The sequence below is a fragment of the Chrysemys picta genome, chromosome 17, assembly GCF_011386835.1.
Source record: "Chrysemys picta bellii isolate R12L10 chromosome 17, ASM1138683v2, whole genome shotgun sequence".
Lineage (NCBI taxonomy): Eukaryota > Metazoa > Chordata > Testudines > Emydidae > Chrysemys > Chrysemys picta.
In genome coordinates this window covers 22,810,854-22,830,509 of record NC_088807.1, presented here as the reverse complement: position 1 = coordinate 22,830,509, position 19,656 = coordinate 22,810,854, and the positions used below count along the sequence as shown (strand labels likewise).

General features: G+C 55.2%; 1 protein-coding gene and 1 long non-coding RNA gene across 2 annotated transcripts; both read right to left on the bottom strand.

Annotated features, from left to right (window-relative positions):
* Positions 1–120: 120 nt before the first annotated feature.
* On the bottom strand, positions 121–19,188 carry LENG8 (leukocyte receptor cluster member 8). Its single transcript, XM_005312992.4, has 15 exons — positions 18,758–19,188; positions 13,866–14,037; positions 12,973–13,077; positions 12,593–12,706; positions 11,612–11,861; positions 10,191–10,326; positions 8,257–8,442; positions 7,659–7,982; positions 6,878–7,012; positions 6,185–6,470; positions 5,411–5,512; positions 4,522–4,590; positions 4,040–4,169; positions 3,367–3,574; positions 121–1,913 (listed from the first exon to the last, which is right to left on the bottom strand). The coding sequence occupies exons 1-15, from the start codon at positions 18,793–18,795 to the stop codon at positions 1,751–1,753; spliced, it is 2,418 nt and encodes an 805-aa protein (XP_005313049.2). The 5' UTR covers positions 18,796–19,188; the 3' UTR covers positions 121–1,750.
* On the bottom strand, positions 14,934–18,751 carry LOC135976304 (uncharacterized). Its single transcript, XR_010593466.1, has 2 exons — positions 16,215–18,751; positions 14,934–15,922 (listed from the first exon to the last, which is right to left on the bottom strand). It is a non-coding gene; the product is annotated as an uncharacterized LOC135976304 (long non-coding RNA).
* Positions 19,189–19,656: the final 468 nt, after the last annotated feature.

The following is a 19,656-nucleotide window of genomic DNA, read 5'->3' as shown; positions in this document are numbered from 1 at the left end:
TTGGAAATGTGGCCCCGAGCGATTTGCCCAAGGTCACAAGCACTAGGGCAAACGCCAGCATCCCAAGTCCCACATGGGATCCCCTGATCCAGCCTCAAAAATAGACAGGGGCCCGAGGCGTTTCTTCCTACGTTTGTCGTTTTTATTAATTTTCAATTTCGAGAAAAATACTCCTCAAAAAAGGAAAAGTTTCTGGAAAGAAAAAAAAAAAGAGCATTTGAAATCCAGCTATTCACGCTGTCGAGTGCACATCAGAAAGTTACATATGTCCAACAAAAGAAAGGAAGGGGGAAGGCTCGGGAAGAGAATGAGATGCTAAAGAGACTATAGGAAGAAAGGAAAAAAAAAATAAAAATAAAAAGACAAGTAAACTGAGGGCGGGGAAAGGGGAGGGAATGAATCATTACCAAGTTACCTGTAAAGAAACTGAGGAAATGGGGAGGTGGGGGGGAATAATAAATAAAAATCAACTAAACTGAGCATAGACAAAAAAAACTCCAGGACATAGAAACGGTGAAACTTAGACGTGATTGGAAGATTTGCTGGCGACTGGTTGAATCCATTAGCGGAGGGACGACCAATTCCGGCAGCTGTGTGGTCTGCGTCACCCCAATTTCACTCTCTGCATCAGGTTCCCCCGATTCTTACAAAGTCTCTAAGCAACAGTCTCTGAGGCGGGGGGGGTAAGCCGATCGGGGCTCGATCTTTCGGCTTTCATTCTCCGCCGCTGCTCTCTTTCTTTCTTTTCTCTTTTTGCCCAGATGTGCCTTTTTTTTTTTTTGGCTTTCTTTCCAAGGCTGGCCAAAAAGCTCAGAAGCAGGGGTAAGAGAGAAAGAGAAAACTGAGACAACGTTAGTTTCAGATCAAGGTGGAAATATACACAACATCCAACAAAAGATCTACTCTTTAAAAAAAAAACCCCCAAAAAAGTCAACAAAAAAAAAAAAAATCACATCCCGACCTGCTAAAGTTTATAATTAAAAAAAGTAGAAAAGATACTTTACAAAATACAATGGATTTATCTCCTTATTTACATCATAGAAGGGTGGGGTTCTGTACAGCATATCCTGAAGAAATATACAGAGAAATCACATTTCCAAGAAGAGATCAGCATTGCACAGAGGAAATGGTTTCCTTGGCTTTTAAAGTGCCAGGAGGATCTAGACTACAGTTCTGGAAAAGATTTCCAGACCGGCCGGCTCTAGACGTTTGCTTCCTGTTGCTAGGGTGGTTAACTAGGCCGCACAGCTAAGCTCTGATTTTTCTTTCCTTCCGGAGTTCACTTCCGATTGCTCCGGGCGGGAGGAAAGGAAAGAGTGTTGCGTTTCGTAGTTGATTCCTCCCGACACCATTTACACAGATCGGTGGGGATAGGGGCGGTTCTTCGAACACGGGCGTGCGTGCGCCGAGCCGAAGACTGAGGTGGCGCGGGCTGGCATGGCCGAACGGGACGGCGGTCACGCCAGGTGAGGGCATTTTGCTGCGGAGGACAGGCTGACCCTCCCCGCCCCAGTGCCCCCAGAGAACGATCCGCTGGCAAGAGACTAAAGAAAAGCATTAACATCGCGTGGGCCCCTGCCCGGCACGCCATGGAGGAGCTGTCCAGTGGCTGTCCGGCTTACCCTCGTCCGTCTGCGGAGGTGCGTGGGGGCAGGGGGCATGCCCTGGTGGCTGGCCTGTGGCACACACCGAGCCGCCATTACCCTTTGGTTGCGATTAGAGGGGGGGCTTTGGAGCGGGGAGGGAGAGGTTAGAAGTTGGCCAGGACTGCTAAGCTCTGCCTGCAGTCAATCTTGGTTGTGTCCGTGCCCGTGTACACCAGGGACAGAGCGGCTAGGAAGAGCTGGCACTCGTCCGCAGCCTCGAAGGCCAGCTCGGACTGAACGTAGGAGACGGGGAGCACCGGGCGGAAACTGAAGGAAACAAAACGAAACAAATAAACAAAACCCACCAAGGAACAGGGCGGGAAAAACGCAGCAGGAGACAGGTTAGGACAAGCACAGACTGAACCACTACCTAATGGATCTCGGCCCCAGGGATGTAGCCAGTACAGCCCTCCACCTCAGATCTGCCCCCCACAACACCCTGCCCCATTAGATCTGACCCCACACCACCATTTCCCCCTGGACCTGACCCCCCAAACAGCCTGCACACACACTCCCCCCCCCAGCCCCGCAGCTCTGATCCCCCTGCCCTTCCCAGACCTGACCCCCAGGCAGCACCCCACAACAGAGATCACAGCCAAACGGGTAACTGCCTGCCCCAAACCGCTAGCTCCCACCCAGCACCGCCATCAGTTCGGTTGCCTGCACCCCCCACAGCAACCATCCGCATCCCAGGTCAGGCGGTGGGTAACAGATACCTCCTTCCCCTCACACCCATGCTCTTTGGGGGGGCTGCACCCCATGCCCTTAAGGAGCAGCACGAGGTCCCTGGTTTTGAGAGCAGGGAAGGCAGCTGCCGTGGGGCACGATCTGACTGCTAGAATCTCCCTCTGTGGCCAGGAGACTCTCCTATGGTGGCCCCTTAGGCCACTCCCAACACTCCCCCGTCCTCTGGCCGCCCTCTCTAGCTTTGCCCTTGTTCCCCCCAGCAGGAAGTTTGCCTCCTCCACCGCTTTAGGCAGCAGCCTGGCCCCTCTGAATCTCAGCGGGAGAGGGAGGGCAGCCAAGCCTCCCCCGCTCCGGGAGGGAACCACCAGCACTTTCCGAATCGGAACGGAGAAGGTTTCAGGAGATCCGACCTCCAGAAAAGTGCCACCATCCAGCACAACGGGATCCCCCACCACCAGTCCTGTCTGGGGGCTACAGCACTAGGACACCTGGATCTGCCACCCCTTGGCAAGGTGCCAACGTTGATCTCCCACAAATTAAGCCCCCCACGCCCGGAAGATTCGCTGCCGGGCTGCAATCCCCTGCCTCAGCCCAAGCCAGGCTGGTCCCAGCTCCCCGCTTCGAGCCACGGGCTGCCCAGCATCTGGGCACGGAGCAGAGACGAGTCCATGACGGGGGCCCCGCTGCACACTGGCTACGTTCTACTTACCTGCCGGATGGAGACGACTGCTCAGAACCAGAGGGGCTGGTTAAGATCATGGACGACTCTCCCCCCGCCCCGAGCTAGGTCACCCCCTTCCAGTGTGGGATCCTTCCTAACCCCTGCCCTAGCTGGCCAATCGGACACAGCCGTACAGTCGACCGGAGGAGAGGGAGAGATGTGACTGGATGCACCCACATCTCTACCCTGATTCGGACGGGAGGCGCCGGGCGCCTCCGGAGGACAACGCTCAGCCCGCGAGGGGGCACCTCAGCCCAGCCGCCAGGCAGGGGGTGAGGTTAGCGGGCGGGGCGCCCTCCCGGCTCGACATACGTTTTGATCATGGCTTTGAGCGCCGCCTTCCTCTCCCGCTCGGCGAACTTGTCGATGAGGTAGCCGGACATGCAGGGCGCCTGGCGGTAGAGCCTGAAGAAGCGGTGGTAGTTGGACAGGGCCCAGGCGGCGCGCAGGGCCAGCGCGTGGGCCACGCAGGGGTCCGCCTTCAGCTCCTTGGTCAGGTAGGCCAGCTCCGTGGTGATGTCTGCAGGGGAGGGGAGGCAGGCGGTTACCGCGGCTGGCCACAGGCCCATTCCCAGCCCTGGGGGCGCTGCAGAGCCAGGTCGGTCTCCTGGCACTGGCTGGGAGGCTCTCCATCTCGGATGGCCATTTTCATTGGCTCTTTGGGGGCTCTATGGCTCAGAATCCCTGGGGAGTCCTCCAAGGCTCACCATAGAGCGCAGACTGGAGCAGGGTGACGGATAGAGTGGCACTTATGTAGGCAACCACTCTAGGCACAGCTCTGCAGCCAAGGGGGGACCCCACCCAAGGGCTGTGCATCCCCGATCTGTGGCCAAGGGCTGAGCTTGGGGAGGGGAAAATGACACCCTCTAGGGCAGGATCTCTATGGTTAGGGAATGTGGGGCCAGCAGCCAAGGAGGCTCTGCATATTTATACTACATGGGCCTTCCCCTCCCGTCCCCGGCCAGGGCCTGCCCGGCTCGCTCACCGCCGGAGTTCTTGGTGAAGATGTAATAGAGGATGCGGTAGGCGGTGAACTCCCCCACGTTGCCCGGCAGGTTCTCCGCATAAAGAGACTTGAGCTGGGTCTGGCACTGGTTGAATTCCTCATGATCTCCCTGGGGAGAGACGGGAATTCCTGTTATCGGGGCGGGGCCTGACTCACCCAAAACGCATTACTGAGGGATTGGGGAGAGAACCCAGGAGTCCTGGCTCCCAGCCCCCCCTGCTCTAACCACTAGACCCCACCACCTCCCAAAGTCAGGGATAGAACCCAGGAGTCCAATTGGATGCTCAAGCCAACTTGCCCTTTTTTGCACCCCTTACACACGGCCCATTCCACATTGCCTCCAACGCTCGAGTTTTATCTCAGCCGACAGACATCCCCCCCTGCCCGCCTCCCCCGACAGCTGCCCCTCCAATGATGGAGCGAGCGTGCAGCCGACAACCCAGATGCCCACCCCTCCTCACCTTCTCCAGCGCTATCCGGGCATGGGTTTCGTACACCTCCACCGTGAACTCCGTGCGGATGCCCTGAACCTGCATGCAGCGGGAGAGAGGGGTTACTCCAGACACAAGCAGGGACCCCCCATGGGACGCTCTACAGCCTGCGTTCTCCAGGTCGGATTTGAACACAACCCCCTCCCCCGGTGATGAGCGTCCTGCCACCAGACTGTCCCATGGAGCCGCTTCTCCTGTACCAAGAGTGGCAGAGCTCGGGCGGCCTCCGAGGGGCCACCTTAAGAACTCTGACTAGCTACTCCCGCAGCGGTGCCAACAGGGCAGGCCAGCGAGGTGGGCAGCTCCGGAGAATGAGGACAAGTTAACCCCACGGCCCAGGGGTCAGCGCTGGGGGATCCGAGGGCCGGGAGGAAGAGGTTGTACACACAGAATCTAGTGAGACAGTAACGTATGAAGCCACCTGTCTAGGAAGGGAGAATTCCTCTCCCGACGCAAGACAGGAAGTTGCTTGTAGCTGCCACCAATTTTGAATGAGGTCAAACAGCAAGTGAAGTACGGTTGGATAAGAGAACCCAGGAGTCCTGGCTGCCAGCCCTCTCTGCTCTAACCACTGGACCCCACTCTCCTCCCAGAGCTGGGGAGAGAACCCAGGAGTCCCAAGTCGCACCATGTCTAGTCATTTAGGGCTTGTCTATATGGAGAAGTTAACCAACACGGATAGCAGGAGAATGATCCAGCGTGACCGCGTGTGGACACCCTAGACTGGAGTCATGACTCTGTATCCAAAGCAGCTGGTTTCCCGGTGCAGAGGGGCCCTCGGAGGAAGGCCTTTGCCAAGGTCCATTTTTGCAGCTCAGTTCCCCGTGGACCCCTCCCGGGGGAGGGGCGGGCAACCCACCGTGAGGTCCTGCCGGATGGATTTCATCTGCTCGCAAGCAAAGGCGTAATCCTGCTTCTCCTTCCAGTGCGACTTCACCATGGACAGGGATTTCTTCAGCACCTGGGGACGTAGAGCGCCTGGGTGAGCAGGGGACGCGAGTGAGAGCGGCGACACCCAGGGGACAGCAGCGCCCGCGCTAGACAGGGCAGCGTTAGTGTCCCGGCTGTCATGGGGAGCAGACCTCAGCTCCCAGCCCCAGTGCTTCACGAGACAGCAGGCCGCGAAGCCAGGCTGGCCTGCGGGCTGATCGCTGCTTTGGAGGGGGTGCGCCTTTGGGGGTGATGACCATAACGCTAGGGGCTGCCCGGACCCCAACCCGAGATCAGCCCCCAACCAAGATCCGGGGCCCACCCTCACCCAGCTTCCATATGTGGGGTGCTACCTAGGCAGAGTCCCCCACTGGAGTATGACACAGACAAAGCCTGGGAGGGGAAACTGAGGCAGGAAACAGGGAAGTGACTTGGCATCCTGGACACCAGTCCAGCGCTCTGTCCACTAGCGCCCGATGGCACCAGCAGAGTACCGGGCCTGCCAGCTTTCACGTGGCACAGAGCATTAGCTCCTCGCCTTGCCGGTTCACTGGATACCCTCAGAGCTGTGATCTCAGCTGGGACACCTCCTCGGCTCCCAGCATTATGTTCCCCCCACCCCAATCCCATCTGGGGCCCCTGGCCTGATGGGGCCTGCCCCGGGGCACTCCAGTAACCCCAGCGGAGGCTGCCCGGCGCTCACCGAGACAGGCCGGACGGTGGAGGGGTCTGGGGCGCACGTGAGCCGTAGGTAGTGCTTGGTGATCTCCTGACAGGTGCCCATAATCTTCAGCTCGTTCCAGTCCAGGCTCTCCGAGCCGGCAGGGTCCAGGCTGTTGATGGACAGGATGAGGGGCTCCAGGCGCAGCTTCTTGGAGTGGCCGTGCTGGAAGCGGGCCGCCCGCCGCTGCTTCTTGAACTCCTTCTCGGGGTCCTCGTAGTCCATGGCGTTCCGCCGGCGGTTGCGCTTGGAGGGGCCCTGGTCATGCCTGAAAGGGACGTGGCCGGGAGACTCAGCTCAGCAGCCAAGTGGAGGGGGCAGCAGATTTGCCCAGGATCACATGGCAAGTCTGTGGGAGGAACTGGGATAGAACCCAGGAGTCCTGGCTCCCACCCCCACCCCCCAACCACTAGACCCCACCCCACAGCCGGGTAGAGAACCCAGGAGTCCTGGCTCCCACTTTGCCCTCGCTCCAACCCACTAGTGCCCATTCCCCACCAAGAGCCCAGGAGAACCCAGGAGTCCTGGCTCCCCGTCTGCGCTCAAACTCTGCTGGTTTGGACAGCGACGCCACGGACCGACCTGAAGCTAAGCCAGGCTGGTCCCGACCCCGAGAGCCCCCCACCTAACCACTTCCTGGCTGGCGCGCCCAAGACCGGGACGCGGCGGGGTTACCTTTTACCCCTCTGCATCCTCATGCGGCCCCGCTCCATGTGCCCCCCTCGGCCGCGGTTTTTCGGCGCACTCCTGCGGCTGGCCAGGCGGCAGTCGGTGCCGGAGAAGGAGCTGTCGGAGTCCGAATGGGAATCGCTGCCCGAAAGAGGCAGGGTTAGAGCCCGGCATCTCAGCCCTGCCCCCTTCCCCCGAAGGGCCTGCCCACAGCAATCCTGGGGCCCCCTCCACCCCTCCTCCAAGAGCCAGTTCAGGGCTCTTCCCCAGCTGCCCCCCCACCCCCCCAGTCTCCTGCATGTGTGTGTGTGTGTGTGGGGGGAAGCTCCCCCGAGGAGGAGATGCACAGGCAATTCTCCCCACTCCAAGCAACGGGCTCAGGCTCTCTGCAGACTCAGGCAGGCGTCGCTGTGCCAGTCACACTGGGGTCCCATTTCCAATGTTGTCTCCCCACCCACCAGGGCAGCAGGTTAACTTAGCTTTTCAGGGTCCTGGAGGGGCCCGAGAGGCTGAGCCAGTGGCGTGAGGGATACCAGCTTGGCTGGGCCTCTTGGTCTGACCCAAGGAAAGCCTGGGGTGGGGAATACCAGGCTAGACAGGCCCAGGGGCCTGATTGGGTGGGAGAGAGAAGAGAGACACGCCGGGTAGGACAGGCCCTGTGGTCTGATCTTGTTTCTAATCACATCCCGCCCTCAGGGTCTAGCTAGGGCTGTCTGAGGAGTCCACCCTCATGTATCCCGGTATTCTGGCTGGGCCCCCGCGCAGCCCCGGCCCCGCAGCCCCCTACCTGCGCCGGAAGTGGCGGCTGGGCGAGCGAGAGGACGAGCGGGAGCGGGAGCCGGCGCTGGAGGACGAGCTGTTCTCCTTCATGAAGACGTTGCGGTTCCCGAATTTGGTGGGGAAGCTGTTCCCTCGGGCCCGGCTGGCCCCGCCACCCCCACCGCGCTGGGACTGGGAGCCCACCGCGCCGCCCCCACCATTGCCCCTCTGCTGCTGCTGCTGCTGCTGCTGCTGCGACAGGCCGGCCGGCATGGGGCCCCGGGGAGCGTGAAGCGAAGACATCTCCCAGCGCTTCTTCTTGGGGCTCTCAGCCATACTGTCCCTGCCCAGCCTGGAAGGGAGAGGGCACGTTACGAGAGGCGCCACTGGGGCGTCAGAGCTCAGCTACCTGCTTCTTGGGGGGCTGAGATCACCCCTGTTTTACAACAGTGCCTACTCCGGACAGTATCTGGAGAACTCAGGAGTCCTGGCTCCCAGCCCGCCCTGCTCTAACCACTACATCCCACTGCCCTTCAAGAGCTGGGGATAGAACCCAGGAGTCCTGGCTCCCAGCCCCGCTCTGTTCCGCCCCCCCCGGCCCTCACCCCACCGGCACTGTGGCTCACCCCGGCAGCGGCTCCCTGCTCCAGTCGATGGTGTAGGCCGTGCCATCCTGCAGCCTGGCTTGCAGCACCTCTTTCAGCAGCTTCTCCGTCCGGTCCTTGTCCTCCTCCGACTCGCAGGCGGTGAAGCAGCGCTGGACGTATTCCTTCATGTCCTGGGGCCAGTCCTCCGGTTTGCCAGCAGACGAGCTAGGGGGGAAAGGTCCAGAATAGAAGCCAGACGTTAGAGACCCAGGGTGAGCCACTCAAGCAGGGTTTGGGAGGGGAGATAAACTCCTGCAGTCCAGGGCACAGACCCGCCCCAAGCTGATGGGACTTATAGATCCCAAGATGGGGCAAACCTAGGCTAGATCAGGCCAGAAGATATGGGGATACGACATCCCATATTCTTCATTGAGATATGGTCATCATATGAATATGGCACAACTAAGATGTGTTTTATGCAGCATGGGTCATGTGAGGTATCATTGGAAAGGTTCTGATTTACTGAATGGGATTACCCAATTTGTACGCATGGATCATTTCTGTATCTGAAGTTGGGAATACTGACTATGTAACAATTACAACTGTGTGTACACCCTGGGAACGCCCACCAGACAGTACGCAAACAGCCTGGATGGGCCGTTAGGAAGGACAATCCGACTTTGAAGATACGAATCTCCCGTCTTCCCAGAAGTTTCCTTGGATGCTGCTCTGACATTACAGGGTCAGGTGATCATGTCACCTGGTACTAGGCTCCATCTTGGGCTTCTAGTGTTTTTCCATTAGGAGGGGGTGGGGGTCAAACAAGGAAACAGAGGATTCCTGCCATATGCAAATCATATTTAAGGCCGGGGAGTGAGTTAATCTTGGTTCTTCTCCACTGCCTCCTTGCCCAAGAAGGGAGACTGCTGAAAACACCTGAAGAAACAAAGGAACTACGCCGGGGGGGGGGGGGGGGGGGGGGCTGAGCCCAGGCGAGAAAGGTCTGGCCTGTAATAGGAATCCCTGGAGATTTAAGCTGCCAGCAGTGCAGTTTACCTTCAAGAAACTCTGCAACCTGCTTGAAACAACATTTACGGTGAGAAATTATTTGTAGTCAGTATTCAGCGTAGTTTGCGTGTTTTGTTTTATTTGCTCAGTGATCTGCTTTGTTCTGTTTGCTGTCTCTTAGAATCACTTACAATTTACCTTTTGTGTTTACTCTGAAACCCGGTTTGTGCAATTCATAACCGGGGAGGGGGTAAAAAGCTGTGCAGATCTTCCTCCCCATTGAGGGAGGGAGCGAATTTCATGAGCTTATGCCGTATAGATCTTGATACAGCATAAGACCATATAATTTTGGGTTTACACTCCACAGGGTGTGTGCAACAGAGTGCTGGGAAACTCCCCGAGCTGAGTCTTCCCACACAGAGCTGACTGCAGACTCTGTGTGAGTCCACAGCTGAGTGCGTGTGTGTGTGTGTAGCAGGACAGGGTGAGGGAGCCCAGGCTGGTGGAACGGGCGGGCTCAGCGGGACCCCAGTATATCAGGTGGCACCCCGGAAGGGGGGTCCAACCTGTCACGATGGAAAGTATTAACGTTGTTGGACAAGGCACTGGGAAGCCCCCAACTGGAGTCCTGTGTCCCATTTCGGGCACCCCAGGGTTTTTCCAAAGCCAGGAGGCACCGTTGTGATCATCTAATCTGATCTCTTTAACATAGGCCAGAGAACTCCCTGGAAATAATTCAAGGAAGAGGAATCCAAGCCAGACAGGCAGAGAAGGGCTGCTAGGATGAACAGGGGAGTGGAGAGCTGATCTTATGAGAAACTTTGCCCACGGGGAGTTTAGGGGCAGGGCTGGGATTCTAACTTAGCTGTCGCTCCCAGCCCTGCGTCGCTTCCCCCTTTATAGACCAGCCCACCTCCCTAAGGGGAGGTGTGACTGACGGAGCAGCAGGGGAGTGAGACACGTACCCTTGGTTGTGATGTTTCTCCGAGTTCTGCTGCGGCCCGAAGTTGCCGTGCTGGTCCGAGGCCCCGAAGTTCTGGTTCGTTAGCACGAAGGGGCGTTTCTGGATGTTGAATTTCAGGCCGCCGGCTCCAGGGGCTTCTGCCGAGACAAGGGAGAAGTTTACCGGATGGCTCGAAGCAGGAGGTGAATTCTGAGTTTATTAAATCCTTGGATTTGAGGGACTCACTCGAGATCAAGCCCCCAAACTAGATACACGGGACCCCAACATCTGTTGGACTTGATTTAAGCTAATCCGCCATCTCTCTAATTTTACTTGGAAACACAATCTCCTTAACTGCTATGTCGTCTTGCTGTGCTGATGCTAAAACCCCTGTATAAACAGCCCTATGTCCCATCCCAGAGGTGGCTTCACCTCTGCATCAGGCGAGGGACCCCTGTATAACCAGTCCTGTGCCCCGCTACAGAGGTGGCTGCATCTCAGCACCAGGACAAGCATCTCTGTATAGCCAGTCCCACGCCCCACCCCAGAAGCGGCTGCATCCAAACACAGGGCAAGCAATACAGGAGGGGAGGGGAGTGCCTCTGGAGGGAAGGCAGAAGGCTAACACACTTGATGCCCCTTAGAGGAAAGTCTCCATTGCAGAGCACGTCCCCATGAGGAGGGAAGGGGTATTAGTCGTTTTGACAGACTGGGAACGAGCACAAAGCGCTGATACGCTCTGAAGAGCTGTGTCCGCGGCTCTGTGTTTATTACGTCTCTATTTAGGATCGCCCGAGCTCATTTATAAGTCGAGAGATGCTTTTCCTCATCACCAGGGCCACAAACTTCACCTGGGCTCTGAAAGTTACGCTGGGCCCCCAACTCTCACGTTCGCCACCAGTAAAGGGTCGATGACAGGAACCTTGTCAACAGCTGGGATGTTGCGCGAGCCAAAATACAGTCCCGCTCCCAGTGCCAGAGCGGGGCTGGCTCTGTGCTGCCAACAGGGTGAGCGACTGATCTGAGACCCACTCCAGTTCATCCAGCCACTCAGCTGAGGAGAGCGAAGTAGAGCCCAGGAGACCCGGCACCAGTCTCCCCCACCCTGCTTTAACCCCTAAGAACTACCCAGAGCTGGGAACAGAATCCAGAAGTCTTAGCTCCCCACCCTAACCACTAGAACACGCTCCCCCAGGATGGCTGGGTTCTGTTCCTGCCTCCCTGCCCCCTTCCCCTTGCTCTAACCCACCAGACCCAGGGATAGAACCCAGGAATGCTGGCTCCCAGCCTCCCCTGCTCTAATCCCCTAGTATCCCACTCCCCTCCCAGAGCTGGGGACAGAACCCAGGAGTCCTGGCTTCCAGATCCCCCGGCTCTAATCCTTTGACCCCTCCCAGGCCTGGTACCCAGGAGTAGCCATTTGCACTCAGGGCCAGGACTCACGTTTCATGCGGTTCCACAGCTGCTGCCCCTTCTTGGGCTTGGGCCCCTCCGAGTAGCCGTGCTGGCTGTAGGAGGCGCCGGAGGAGTTCTGCTGCAGGTGCTGGCCCCCGGACGAGCCACCCTGCTGCTGGCCCATGGCGCCCCCGGGGTGGTTGCCATGCTGTGGAGGCGGCTGCGGGGGATTGGAGGTGGCCATCTGCTGCTGTTGGTTGGAGTAGGCCATGCCTTCCTCCATGCCAGGGACTGGGGGCTGGAAGGGGGAGAGAGACGCTCTCAGTGGAGGGTGGCACACGACTGCCCTGCACAGGTGTCAAGGCCCAGTGAGAAGCAGATTATGGGTAAAGGTGTAGACAAACTGGCCCATCCCCCCTCCCAGATACACCAGTGTAGCCCCATGGCCTTCATGGGGCAAGGAGGGGGGAACTGGGCCAACAGCCATTTTCAGCCCGTTGTCTTAAGAATTGGGGAGCGGCCAAGGGTTACAAGCCCCCGGCTCAAGAGGAAAAGTGTGTACCTCAGTTTCTTGCCTGCTGTCATACAACCAGCAGGTGGCAGCCTTGACACCCAGTCCCTGTGCTCTACCCCGCCCCCTCCCAGAGCTGGGGAGAGAACCCAGGAGTCCTGGCTCCCAGCCCCCCTCCCCCCCAATCTAACCACTAGACTCCACTCCTCTCCCAGAGCGGAGGAGAACCCAGGAGTCCTGGCTCCCAGCCCCCCTCTAACTAGACAACACTCCTGCCAAGAGTCTCAAACAGAATCCAGTCACTTCTCACTCCTAGTCCCTCCTGCTCCAACTCCTAGGGAACATGGCACCTCTGAGCCAAGGACTGAACCCAGGTGCGCCAAGTCCTGTTCTAACCACTAGGCCACATCCTGACGCGACTCCTGGCCCTGGGTGGGAGGAAAGAACCGAGCACTGTCCAGAAGGCCGGGCAGCGTGACCCCTGAGCGCTCTGCGAGGGCTGGGACATTGGGACCTACCTGGTTCACGTTCCCTTGGTGCTGGCCCGGCCCTTGCGGCTGCTGGGCCGTCGAAGAGGAATACGAGCCTGCGACCCCGTACTGGTTGGGGAAGCTGTAGCCTGGGTAGACGTTCTGCAGAGAAGAGCCCAGCCCCACAGAGTCGCATCAGGACACGGCACTTGGCAAGTGTTTTACAAATGCTGGCTAACCCCCCCCCCACACACACACCCTGCCCCCCGCAAAAGATATTAAAGGCTCCCTGCCCGTCCCAAAGTCAACTCCCACCGCCCAGCACCTCTCACGAGCTGATGCTAAGTCCCTTAGCAAGAGATGAGCTGGGGCTAGACCCCAGGGCTCCTAAGAGATCACAAGCACAGGGCAGGGGATAAATCGCTCACCATTGGGTAACAGTAATTATAGGGGTATCCGAAGCTGTACGGCTGGTACCACTGGTAATATTGTTGCTGTTGCATAGCGTTGGGGTCTCCTTGCTGGGAGGCATACTGCAGAGAAACACACGGGATCATCAGGAAAGGCAGTGACTAGGGAGCGCAGACGGGACCCCACTAGCCTTGCGCAGTGGCCGCGGTTAGTCCTCTGCTGGCTATCCCACGGTGCACTGCACCGGGTACCAGACCTCTGGATATGAGCTGCTGCTGTGGCAGCAGGGGATAGCAACCCAGATTTTTCCCCAGCATGCACCGATACACAATAAGGTAGCGCAGGACGTGTGCACACACACAACACTGTCGATAGAAGACCGTGTTTAAAACCAGCGTGTGGACACAACCCAACCGGGTCAGACGACAGACTGGAAGCTCACTGGGGGCTTTTTGTTCTGGGTTTGTACAGCAGCTCACACAACGGGGCCCCGATCCAGGGCTGGGGCTCCCGAGGGCAGCAGCCACGTAGATAAAGAAGAGCGAATGTGTCCAATCAGCAAGGTATAAAACGTAGTCATCCCAAGTGGTCTGAGGTGATTTGTGGTAACAGATGGGGGCCCCGCAGCGGTTGGAGCTGTCCATACACAAGACCGTCCCTGCTCTAGAGTTTGACGATCTAAATGGACAAGACAGGCAGAGGAAGGGGACTGGAGGGTAAGCGACTTCCCCAGGTTCACCCAGCAAAGCCAGGTCTCCCAAGTTCCAGTCCTGGGCTCTATTGACTAGGTTACACCGTCAGCCCGTGAAACAGTATGATCCTTCTCTCGGGCACTGGGGCAGGGTAAGATCTCCGGGCACGCTGGCTCCCAGGAGACCAGAATCCCATCAAAAAGCGGGGGGCATGTTACCTGCGTGTTAGCCGGTCCGTTGTTGGAGCCCTTGCTGGTCCCAGAGGCGGCGTTGGCTTTGCTGATACTAGCCAGTGCCTGCCTGGCTTTCTCCCACTCAGGGTTCTCGTGTGCCTGCCCCTCCATGCTGTTTTCCCGGGCTGCGTTGTTCCCGAGATTGTACTGGGGAGCCCTGGACGTGTCAAGAGAAAGACGAGAGTTACGCTTGGAGCCTGGGAATGAATCCCCCTGCCCTGGCTGCACAGGTAAGGGTCAGCACCAGGCAGTCGAGGGTAAAGCAAGCTGCAGTTTTAGCTAAGAGCGGAAGGGAGGCAGGAGTGCCACCCAGAGGATAAATACAGCGATTCTCTTGGCAGGCACTCTACTGCACACACCTCAACTCTTGCCGCTGTTCCCTCCTCCTCCGCACTAGGGTCTCCTGCTCACACATGGTAACTAATGAGGACACACTATGATGCTTATCTGCCCCCCGCTCCCTGCTGTAGTATCTAAGCACTTTGCAATCTTAATGTATTAATCCCCACAGCAGCTGCATGAGGCTGGGCAGGGCTATCGCCCCCATGCTACAGAGGGGAAACCGAGGCACAGAGAGGCTAGGAGGGAAAGGAACCCAAGTCATCAGGTCCATCCTGCTCTGGGAGTCGTGTCTCCATGACCTCCCACAGCCAAACATGATACGGCCACTAGGAATTGGACTGAGATACTTCATTTCACACAGATCACCAAACTGCCAGAGGGGAGCAGCCTTCACCCATGGGATCCGGAGTCAAACTTAGACGTGTCTAGCTCTGTCCCTTACTGCCAGTCCCCTTCTCTATCCGACAAAGGCGCATACGCTCAGATAGTCCCATTGAGTCTGGTGTGGCTATTTCGCTCCCGGGCATCTAGTGTCTTTATGACAACACAAACAAGCTTTCGGCTTCACAGGTAAGTCAGAGGGCAACATTACAGGGTGTTATACCTCTGCCCTTCTCACCTGCATTTTGCTCATTAATCCACCTGCTGCCACAACTACTTCTATGCATCAAACCGCCGAGTGACTTTCAAAGAGCTGTCGATTTACTTAAAAAAAAATAAAAAAGGAAATCTCTAAAAAAATAAAAGCAGCATGCTTCCCACTTCAAAATGACACGGCTTATTTTCAGTTGTCCAACATCTGGCAAGCCCCAGGGCTTAGAAAACACCCAGCTAAACTATGAAGAAAACTATACAAAGTCATCTTGCTTGGCCAGGGAGAGGATATTTTAGGAAGCTGAGTAGAATGCCCCTAAACTGATCAGATTTCATACCAATGTTGTGTCGCCTTTTGCTTATAATGAAGGCATTAAGAGGTTTTATGGTAGAAATTCATGTCTTGTCTACCCAGTTCTTTCCTGGAAGACTCCATGGTTGACTGGATAAAAATCGAAGATTATTTTTATGAAATCAGATTTTTTGATTATTTAAATTTTAATAAGGTTTACTTTTTAAAAATAAACCTGTTTCAAAGAAAATCTGAATTTAATACAAGATATGTTAGGCCTAAAGTAATTAAAAAATAAAACTGCTGAATCCATGAACTTCTACCAGAAAAACTTTGAGTTAAAGGCTGATTTTCTATATAAAGAAAGAATCCGGGGAAAAACATCTAACTTATGACATCAAACTTTATATATATGGCACAACAGTAATAACTAAGCAATAGAATAAATGGACACAAATCGGACATCAGGAATGGTAACATACAAAAGCCAGTAAGTGAACACTTCAATCTCCCTGGTCATTCTATTACAGATTTAAAAGTCGCTATCATTGAACAAAAAAACTTCAGAAACAGACTTCAAAGAGAAACAGCAGAACTAAAATTCATTTGCAAATTTAACACCATTAATTTGGGCTTGAATAGGGACTGGGAGTGGCTGGCTCACTACAGAAGCAGCTTTTCCTCTTCTGGAATTGACACCTCCTCATCTATTATTGGGAGTAGACCAAATCCACCCTGATTGAATTGACCCTGTCAACACTGGTTCTCCACTTGCGAAGTAACTCCCTGCTCTCCATGGGTCAGTATATAATGCCTGGTTTCAGAGTAACAGCTGTGTTAGTCTGTATCCGCAAAAAGAAGAACAGGAGTACTTGTGGCACCTTAGAGACTAACAAATTTATTAGAGCATAAGCTTTCGTGGACTACAGCCCACTTCTTCGGATGCATATAGAATGGCTTATTATCAAACTGTCTGTACTCGGCTAGCTTGATTATCACTTCTATATGCATCCGAAGAAGTGGGCTGTAGTCCACGAAAGCTTATGCTCTAATAAATTTGTTAGTCTCTAAGGTGCCACAAGTACTCCTGTTCTTCTATATAATGCCTGCATCTGTAACTTTCACTCCATGCATCTGAAGAAGTGAGGTTTTTACCCATGAAAGCTTATGCCCAAATAAATCTGTTAGTCTTTGAGGTGCCACTGGACTCCTTGTTGTTTTTGTAGATACAGACTAACACGGCTACCCCCTGATACTTAACTAAGCAATATCTCATTCTCCTTTTTCCAACATACTAAAAATGTACAATTAATAATCTGAAAATATTAAACTATATAATTGTTTAACTAAGTGTATATAGATATACTGTACACCCAAAGATAGCAAAAAGATTAACCACATCTTCTGTAAAGGTGCTACATTTTAATGGTTCTATCAACCAATGAGAACGCACCTTTCATAAGAAAAATAACTGAAGTACAAATGGAAAAGTTGATTTAAATTGATGGTTTAAATGGAGGCTTTCCACTTGGTGATTCAAATCATGATTGATATCTATCCATCCGGCTGGAGAACTGGCAGGACTATGACATCACAAGTACCAAGGTGACATGGGGAAAGTTAAGGCTTTGCAGGATTCTAAGCCAATGGCTAGGGGAAGATCTTTCCAGACTCTCTTTCCAACACGGATTTAACTCAAAACTGATTGTTAGAAGAAAAGATCTCTTTGACTCTTTATCTAACGCACCATCCTCCTGGTTTCATAAAAAAGGTTTTGACCCACACCATGATGGAGCACAAGACCCAGTGGCTGGACGTTAAAGCCAAACAAATTAGAAACGAGTCACAAATTTGTAACTGCAAGGGTCTGTGGCCAATGGAACAAACTCCCACAGGTTGTGCCGAATTGAATTCTCCATCTCTTGATGGTATCAAATCAAGACTGGATGCCTTTCTGGAAGACGCTTGTTTAGTTAAATGCAAGTTATTGGGGTCAGTAGAAGGGGAATTAGGGGAAATTCTATGGCCTGTTAAATGGGAGGTCAGGCTAGATGATTTAATGTTCCTCCCGGCCTTAAGAGTTTGCTAAGCTATGACTCGCTTGCCAACCGCATAAACCTCCCCCTCAAACACAGGTAAATCCCAATAAACAGTTAACGGTAAAAGAGATTTCTTTATACATCACAAAAGAAGAAAAAAAGGAACACCCTCAGTTTTCCTCCTACCCCCGACAACCTTTAAAACCCACAACACCCTGGTATGCAGCAAAACGATTCACATGTAGTTTTGAGGCCTTTAAAAAGGAACTGAAAATGTGTGTCCACTCCGGGAGGGTCCCAGCCTACAATGAGCTCAGCGAGGGACCTTCCAACAAAGTTGACAGGGGACCCACATGGGCCAAGTGGTTTTGCCTGCGGAGAATTCATTGCAGGACTGGAGCTCAGAACTTCACAGTGCTAAACGCAGCCATGCAAATCACGAATGTTACACTTAATACCAAAGTCAGCCAAACGACACTAGTTTGACAAGTTCTCATACTAAGGCAGTCTGCTTTGTGCTATATTTCTAAGCCTTTGACTTAATGTTTATGACAGAAAAACCACACCCTAAAATAATGTGAAATCCACAGACCACTTAAAAGGTTTTACTGCAGCTCTTCAGCGATGAGCCCATTAATTTGCTTCTGGCTTCCTTGGTCACTCTGATTGACTCTTTCAGATTTGTGCTCAGAATTTTTATCCTCACACCCTCAGTACCAATAAACATTTCAACTTACTGAAGCATTTAAAGGGGTTCACCCATCTACTCTAGTCACACTTGACGTAACAAAGATGCAGAAGACTTGTTTAGACACACAAGCTGGACCACTTTGATACCGGTATAATTAAAGTCGGTGCATTAATCTTCCCCAGCGTGGATGCAGTTATCAAGATGTTTATACTGGTATAGCTCATTCCCACACGAGGGAAATCAGCTCGGCCTTTTGGCTAAGATCACGTGTGGTACCTTTATACTGGTGTAGCTGCATCCACACAGGCATCACTATTTCAGCAATATCAATCGTACCCCTAACTGAAACAGCTATACCAGTAAAAAAAACTGTGTGGCTTAACCCACCAGTGCTCCCCCCAACCTTGCTTTGCCCCATTTTCAAAGGCCGTGAGAAAAGATGGGCCTTTCTATGGTGCAGTAGAAAAAGAGCCTCAACAAGGTCAGGGTCCCACATAGCAGGTGGCAACTCTCGCCTTAAAAAGTCAACATTCTCTTCCACGTCATTTTAAAATTATAACTACACAAGATGAGGATGATCCTGTGCACAGTGTCAGCCACTGTGTCCGGCTCGCTACAACGCAGAGAACAAGGACCCATTCCTGTCCCTTCTGAATCACTAGCTTATGCTCTGAAAGAGAAGATTCCTTTGTAGCTATTTGGTGACAAGACGATCCAGCCCGGCTAACTGGCAGCCTGGGAGAATAAGGGGAGCTTAGTTTGCTTTGGCCCATAAATCCGGGCTCCTGTCAAAGGAAGACAGTCACTGCTAGAGACATTTCACTGCTTCCTCTACTCCCCTTCCCCACAAAAACCTCAACGCAGCAGTATATTAACGAGCCACCTGTTCCCACCCAAGCACCCAACATGCAAAGATCACCATTCAGAGGCTCGCTGGTCGCCTATGTTGGTCGCCATCGTTCAGTCGCTGGAGCGGAGGGGGGGGAATCTGGGATTCTAGATGTCGCTCCCCGACCCGGCTCCGTAGACAGAACGCAGCCCCCCGGGGCGCGCCCCTCTCTCGCGGTGCAGGGGGGCAGAGGAGAAAGTCACGGCAGCCTCAAGCCGGTGCCTCCTGGGGCAGGAATCCAGGGGCGCCCCCCCTTCGCGCCGTCTCGGCCTCCTGGGGGTTGGGGTGGGAACGCAGGGTGCCCAGCCCCACTGTCCAGGGCAGGAAACCGAGGAAGCCGGGAGGGCGTGCGCCAGAAAGCTCCCCCTTCAGTCACGGCCTTCTCAGGGGTGCAGACCCCCCCCCCCCCACTCCCACAGGCCTACGCCCCTCTCTGCCTATCCCCCCCCCACCCCTGCCTTGCTCCTCAGCCCCTGGCCACGACCAGGCCTCTGGCCCCTCACCCCTCCAGGCCCCCCTGGTTCCTGGCGCCCCCCCCGACTCTCAGAGCCCCCCTAGATCCCTGCCTGGGCCCCAAGGCCTTTAACTGGCCCCACAGCCCCTTGCTCGGGCGTCGCCCCCCCCAGCCCCGCCTGGCCCCCCCCCGGCTCCTCTAGGCCTCAGGGGCCTGCCCGGCCCCACGGGCCCCGTTCGGGCTTCAGGCCCGGCCCGCCCGGCTCCCCCCGCCCCCGCTAGGCCCCGGGCGCTGCGCTGTGGGGGAGGGGCGCGTCGGGGGGTGTCTCGCGCCGCGCTGGCTCCGTCCCGCGCTCTCAAGATGGCGGCGGCGGCGGCCTCCCTGGTGCTGGGTCTTTTTTTTTTTTTTTTTTTCCCCCTCTCCCGCTCGCGTCCTTCCGGGGCGCCTCGCGCGGCACGTAGCGTGACGCACGCGG